This window comes from Arachis duranensis, chromosome 2 (genome assembly GCF_000817695.3).
Source record: "Arachis duranensis cultivar V14167 chromosome 2, aradu.V14167.gnm2.J7QH, whole genome shotgun sequence".
In the NCBI taxonomy this organism is placed as follows: Eukaryota; Viridiplantae; Streptophyta; class Magnoliopsida; order Fabales; family Fabaceae; genus Arachis; species Arachis duranensis.
Genome location: NC_029773.3, coordinates 70667999 through 70674831, shown reverse-complemented (window position 1 = coordinate 70674831; position 6833 = coordinate 70667999). Strand labels below are relative to the sequence as shown.

The 6833-nt window shown below is 36.0% G+C and overlaps 2 protein-coding genes across 2 annotated transcripts; both read left to right on the top strand.

The window, feature by feature from the left end:
• The first annotated feature begins 440 nt into the window (after positions 1-440).
• On the top strand, positions 441-4083 carry LOC107474887 (uncharacterized). Its single transcript, XM_016094536.1, has 5 exons — positions 441-2507; positions 2580-2740; positions 2831-3142; positions 3230-3335; positions 3415-4083. Exons 1-5 carry the CDS (start codon positions 441-443, stop codon positions 4081-4083), a joined length of 3315 nt encoding a protein of 1104 aa, XP_015950022.1.
• A 406-nt stretch (positions 4084-4489) lies between these two features.
• Positions 4490-6009, top strand: LOC107474886 (uric acid degradation bifunctional protein TTL-like). The gene is made up of 5 exons (XM_016094535.1): positions 4490-4648; positions 4776-4877; positions 4973-5099; positions 5248-5495; positions 5941-6009. The coding sequence occupies exons 1-5, from the start codon at positions 4490-4492 to the stop codon at positions 6007-6009; spliced, it is 705 nt and encodes a 234-aa protein (XP_015950021.1).
• Positions 6010-6833: the final 824 nt, after the last annotated feature.

Genomic DNA, 6833 nt, shown 5'->3' with positions numbered 1-6833 from the left:
TTAAATATTTATTTTAATAATTATTTATCAAACATAAATTACAGTAAAAATCAATTAAAATATTAATACATTTTATACTTTTATCTATCTAAGTAACTAACTATATTATTACAATTATCTGAAACCAACTTTTTGGGCTTTCTTTTATTAAATAATTAAATAATTATTAAATAATCTATAAAACATATAATGAGAATATGAGAAATTTGATGCATAATTTTTTTTCTAAAACTCTATTCATCATACGTAATTCATAAAAAGTATGTTTTCTTTTATTATTGATTAAAAGATAATATATTTATATCTTGATTAGTTTCATTTATTATTATTATTATTATTGTTATTATTATTATTATTATTTACTGCACATTTTAGTATAAATTTAAATGTTCTTAGTTGCACACGTATTTTACCATACCTATATTTGGTGTATTATAGACATGGACAAAACCTGGATTCTTAAGTCACGAGATAGCATAGAATATAAACAAGGACTGAATATGTTCCTAGACTTTGCATTTGCGAATGCATCGTCGGATAACATCATAAAGTGTCCATGCCCTCAATGTGGGTTTCAATTTATGCAAACAAGAGAGGATGCGTACGACCACCTGTTGATGAAGTCGTTTCCCGCTGGGTATACTTTGTGGTTGCGTCATGGTGAGAAACCAGCTGAGGAGAGCTCTAGTTGCACACCGATAGTTGAGAACCCTACCCCCGACGTGAATCCATATCTTCAAATGGTACACGAGGCATTTAACTTCACAATGCCTACTGGAAGTGAGGAGACCACAACAACGGATCCTGTAGAAGACGATGATATAGAGTTGCCGTACGATGGTCCAAGTCGCGATGCACAGGATTTTGCCGATCTTCTTGCGGATGGAGCGGAGGAGTTATATCCCGGCTGCTCGAAGTACTCAAAATTATCTTTCCTAGTGAAACTTTATCACATTAAGTGTATGTGTGGTGTGAGTGACAAGGCTATGTCGATGATTCTGGACTTATTGCGGGATGCATTTGAGCAAGCCAAATTCCCGTCCACTTTGTATGAAGCCAAGAAAACTATCCGAAAGTTAGGGATTGAGTACAAAAAGGTCGATGCATGCCCGAATGATTGCATGTTGTACCGAGGTGAGTATGAGAACGCGACGAAATGCAAGCAGTGTGGGACTTCACGATGGAAGCAGAAGACGCGAAAGGGTTCCGTTACGAAACTAAAAATACCTGTCAAAAAAAATGGAAAGCCTCTCCCAGCAAAGACTCTCCGTTACTTTCCTCTTATACCACGACTGCAACGGTTATTCATGTGTAGCAAAACTTCATCTGACATGTTATGGCATAAAGAGGCAGACAATAACGATGGGTACTTGAGGCATCCAAGGGACGCTGAAGCATGGAAAGATTTTGATGCAAAGTATCCTGACTTTTCCAACGATGCTCGCAGTGTTCGCTTAGCCTTAGCAAGTGACGGTTTTAATCCTTTCAGAAATATGAGTACGACGTATTCCATTTGGCCTATGATTCTTATTCCGTACAATCTTCCTCCTTGGCTACGCATGAAACAGTCATCTTTTATACTATCTATGATTATTCCCGGTCCTAAAATGCCGGGTAACGACATTGATGTTTATTTGGAGCCCCTGGTGAATGAGTTGAAGCAACTCTGGGATGGCGTTGAAACTTATGACGCTAATAAAGGGACCACTTTCAAGATGCGGGCGGCGCTAATGTGGACTATTAGTGATTTTTCAGGGTTGGAAAATTTGTTTGGGTGGAACACGTACAGTGGGTTAGCTTGTCCTACGTGTAACGTGGACGCTAAGGCTCATCGACTAACATTCAGTCGAAAATGGTGTTACACGGGCCATCGCCGCTTCTTGAATCAGGGCCATAAATATAGAGTAGACCGGACTAGATTTGACGGAGAAGTTGAAAGCAGAGATCCACCGAAGAATTATTCTGGAATAGATGTCTTAAGGCAGCAGTCTAACTTGCAAGTATCGTTTGGGAAGAACCCAACTCTGACAGCAAAAAGAAGACGCATTGGTGAAGATGCAGATCAAGATGACTCGGTTTGGAAAAAGAGGAGTGTGTTCTTTGAACTCCCGTACTGGAAGGATCACATGCTGCGTCATAACCTTGACGTGATGCACATAGAGAAGAACATTTGTGACAATGTGGTCTACACTATCTTAAATGATAGCGTCAAATCAAAAGATAATCTTAAAGCGCGCAAAGATTTACAAAGCATGGGCATAAGGCCTGAATTGTGGCCGGACGAAGGTGGTAAATATCATTCAGCAAAATTCACAATGTCTAATCCACAGAAGGATGTATTTCTGAAGACTCTACAGAACGTGGTCTTTCCAGATGGTTACTCGAGCAATATTGCTCGTTGTGTTGATATCCGGCAGCGCAAGTTGTATGGGTTGAAGAGTCACGACTGCCACATTCTAATGGAACAATTACTTCCAATTTTGGTGAAAAATGCATTGCCAAGTCCGGTATCAAATGTGATTGCGAATCTGTCCTCATTTTTCTGAGAACTTTGTGGAAAAGCTGTAAATCCTATGCAGCTTGGTGCCCTTCAGACACATGTTGTGCAAACTCTGTGTCAGATGGAAATGATATTTCCTCCATCGTTTTTCACTGTCATGGTTCACCTTATGGTGCACCTCGTTGATGAACTAAAACTTGGTGGCCCGGTACATTATCGGTGGATGTATCCAATAGAAAGGTTAGCGTGCAACTAAACGCATTTATGACCTCTTTATCCAATTTCATTACGTATATATAAACTAAGCGTTATGTTGTATTAATGTAAAAGGTACTTGGGACAATTGAAGCAATACGTGCGTAACAGAGCACAAGCTGAAGGCTCAATTGCGGAAGGATATTTATCCGAGGAGATTTTGACATTCTGCTCCAGATACTTGGAAAATACTAAGACTAGAATCAACCGACCAGCGCGAGTTGACGATCGACCTGTTGATATTATAGAGAATACAGGATGTACTATGTTCCCTGAAATTGAAAAAGCTTCAGGGGCTGTATCACATTTTGTACTGACCCCAATGGAAAGAGATCAGGCACATCGTCATGTGCTAGTCAATTGCGAGGCCGTCGCTCCATTTATTGAGTAAGTATGCACATATAATCATTGAGCACGATTATAAGCAATTTCAAACACTCAGTCTAACGACTAAATTCTTGTTATGTCGTAAAGTAAGTTTAGGTCAGAAACCAAGCGAAAATTAAGGGATCAAACAAGGTCGCACTCTAAGATAGACCGTGTTGTGCATGCAGAATTTCCTCGGCGGTTCAAGCGTGAGGTTCGTAGAAAATTAACGTGACCAACTTATTCCGGATCTAGAATTATAAATTGTAAATTCAAATTTTTTATGGTGCTAGGTTCCAATGGACAGTACTGTACATTCGAAAGAAATGAAATTGCTGGCATGTGGTCCCATGCTTCAAGCAAGACGGTTTGGGGCATACAACGTCAATGGATACAAGTTTAGAACTATCACAAAGGAAGACGGGCTGAAAACACAAAATAGTGGAGTTTATGTCTCATCAAATACAAGAAGTTATGCCAGCATGCGTGACAACAGAGTGGCTGTTGGTATTGTTCCATATTATGGAAAAATTGTGGACATAATCGAACTGAACTACAGTTGTCATTTCACAGTGGTTTTGTTCAAATGTATTTGGGCTGATACAACTACGAGCAGAGGAATCAAAGAAGACCATCTGGGCCTTACCAGCGTTAATTTCGCTCGTCCAATTCACACCGGTGATCGAGAAGAGGATGAACCGTACATATTGGCATCAGAAGCTCAGCTCGTGTACTATGTGCGTGATGAAGTAGAACAAGAATGGAGTGTAGTGGTTCATGTAAAACCACGAGACTTGTATGACATGGGAGGAGAAAATGAGGATGTTGAAGCGACTTTTTCTCCTCAGCGCGGGTTGAACATGTCAGCAGCAGGTGACATCAGTGATTTACAGTTGATAAGGAACGATGATATAGAAGACCAAGTAGCAGATGTTTCTGATAACATAGATTATGTGCCATAGTGAAAATATGCCAAAACATGTGCAGCATTTTTAGAGTATCTGTCTGTTTTTGATAAGTTTAACAGTGTTTATGATGTACGCAGTTTGCTGGTTACATCACTATCTTTATTTTCGTATTTGAATTAAGTTTTCGTTACAAGTTAATTTTCATGAATGCCACCTGTGTCTCACCATTTTCCAACGATTTTTGCTTTCAAAATTTAGTTGTCAAGGCTTTGTTGTTCTTATCATCATTGTTTTTATTCTTAACCTCCAATAAAGAAAATTATGACATCGAGTAAATTATCTTGAATTACAATGTTGTTATCATTGACAAATATAGTTAATATAAAATGGTGTTGTAACAGGAGAAATGAAAATGGAAGATTTTTCATCATGCTGTACAAGCACAACATTTGCTAACAAAATGGCTTTGGCCTCTCCATTCTCGTCATTAGAACATGCAGTTACGGTTGCCAGAGACATATGGTCACGTAAGTTGAATGTTAGGTCTTGGTTGGAAGCTTTATCGGGTCGATCTTGTTCTAATGAATATTTGGAAACGGCGAACGAAGCTACTGTGCAGGTATGTTCATTAGATGTACCCTTAAACACTTGAGTTAAACATTATTTGAAAAATTAAACTTTTAAGTTGCTATATGCTTATGACATTTATCCAGTGATAGTTGTTCCGTTCATGCCAAAATTTGTAGGAATTTCATGAATGGGGATCAAGGTACGAGGAGAAATTTGGATATGTTTTTGTGACATTTGTAGCTGGTAGGACATCTGAAGACATACTTGCTGAATTAAAGGTATTTCAATAAATTTCTAGCACAGAAAGTGAATTACAGAGACACAATATGCTTTACAAAATAGACCAACTACTATACATTTTATTATGGTGCAGATGCGCTTTAATAACTCGCATGGTGTTGAGTTGGAGATTGCTTCAAAAGAGGAATTGAAGTATATAGAACGTGCTATTAGAGAGCTTCTTTCCAAGAAATCTGTACAAACTACTGACGAAGGAGACGGTAATAATTAATTTTGTATTTCTTAATTTTGAAAGTCCTCTTTCCATAATTCCGAAAAAAATTTTCCTTAATAACTAGAATGACTAGGAAGTATTCATTATCTTTTAAGTAAATTAATATGTTGTTGGTTGCATGTTCATATATTCAGTGTCACCTGAATATTCAGGCGAAATAGTTGCTGACACTCTAGATGGAGCAGACACTGATTCAGAAGATGATTTAGATGCTATCTCCTCCGGTGGAAATGACATCTCCAGGGATGTTGAGCTTAATAGGGTTCCAGAAGAAGATAATGAAACTTTAAACACCAAACACAGAGAAGATGCCATACATGCTGCAAAAAGGGGTTTCGATCTCAACAAGCTGCCATGGTTTGGAGATGAGATATCGGATCCGGTATCACGTTCGTGCAGTGCTTTTTGACAGAGTATTTCTGGCCAGGTCAATACGATGTTGATGGAAAAATTTGACTCAAAACTTGTTTGTCGACTTTAGTAACTCTAGTTTTTATGCTCTATTGAACTTTGTTTTGAGTTAGTGAATTCGGACGTTTACTTGATTTTTATGGTACCAGTTGTGGTTAAATACAAACTCAGAATGGCTGATACTACAAGAGAAAACATGACTCGTAAATTCTGTTTTAGTTATCCATGTATAGATTTGTTTTTAAGTAATGAATTATTTTTTATTTAATCCTACGAAAAAAAATTTATATAATGCATTAATTAAGTTGCAGTATTTGAACCTTATTTTTCCGTTAAAAAAATAGCGATGATTAGAACAATTATAAGAAGGCAATAATGTTTATACAAAAAAAATTCAACTTAAAAAAATCTTGCAGCGGTACGGAAAAAACCGCTGCAAAACGAATATCAATGTTTTCAGCCACTGGACATTTAGCAGGGGTTAATGAAAAACCGCTGCAAAATGACATTATTTAGCAGCATCCTCTCAAACCGCTATAAAATCCGCTACAAAACGGTACATTTCGCAGCGGTTACCGAAAAAACGCTGCAAAATATACTCATTTGGTAGCGTCTCCTAAAACCGCTACAAGAACTGCTGGCATATTGTATTTAGCAGCAGTTTAAAATAACCGCTACTAAATAACCGCTGCTATCTGCCGGTTTTCTTGTAGTGCCATTAAGAATAGTAGTAGATTGAAAATTAGAGTTTTGATGGTTTTGATTTTAAACTAATTAGTTTTTGAAATAAAAAATATCAATTAAATCATTTATGATAATAAACAGTGAATCCATACATGTGTTATATTCTTTAGTCAATTTAGTATGTAAAATTTAATAGTTATGTTTATGTTCATTGTTAATTATCGTGACCTAAAAATAATTTAACTATTTTTTTTAAAAAAGATATTTTAAAATTAAAATTAATATAATTACTTCAACCAGACAACAAAAAATTAAAATTAAAGGAAATTTAATTACAAATTTATTTTTTTTATATATTTGAAATACGCTAAATTTCAGATTATCCTACCAAGACAATCCTTTAAACTGGTTTTGGTAATACCTTTTAAATAGGTATATGTGTTTTTTCTTTTAGAAAAAAAATGCTCATTTTGTGTTTCATAAATTAAAAGAAATTATGTATTTATGCTTGCAATTTTTAAAAATAAGTTTTTGAAAACATTTAAGAAAGTATTTTTTTAAAAATTAGTTTGTACTTATTAAAATTAGTATAATTTTATATATTAATAAATATTTAAATTTATAG

Coding starts and splice junctions, on each gene's coding strand:
- LOC107474886 (XM_016094535.1), top strand. CDS start 4,490: ATGGCTTTGGCCTCTCCATTCTCGTCATTAGAACATGCAGTTACGGTT. Junction 4,649..4,775: donor CGAACGAAGCTACTGTGCAG/GTATGTTCATTA, acceptor CAAAATTTGTAG/GAATTTCATGAATGGGGATC. Junction 5,100..5,247: donor AACTACTGACGAAGGAGACG/GTAATAATTAAT, acceptor TCATATATTCAG/TGTCACCTGAATATTCAGGC.
- LOC107474887 (XM_016094536.1), top strand. CDS start 441: ATGGACAAAACCTGGATTCTTAAGTCACGAGATAGCATAGAATATAAA. Junction 2,508..2,579: donor AAAATGCATTGCCAAGTCCG/GTATCAAATGTG, acceptor AATCCTATGCAG/CTTGGTGCCCTTCAGACACA. Junction 3,336..3,414: donor CTCGGCGGTTCAAGCGTGAG/GTTCGTAGAAAA, acceptor TTATGGTGCTAG/GTTCCAATGGACAGTACTGT.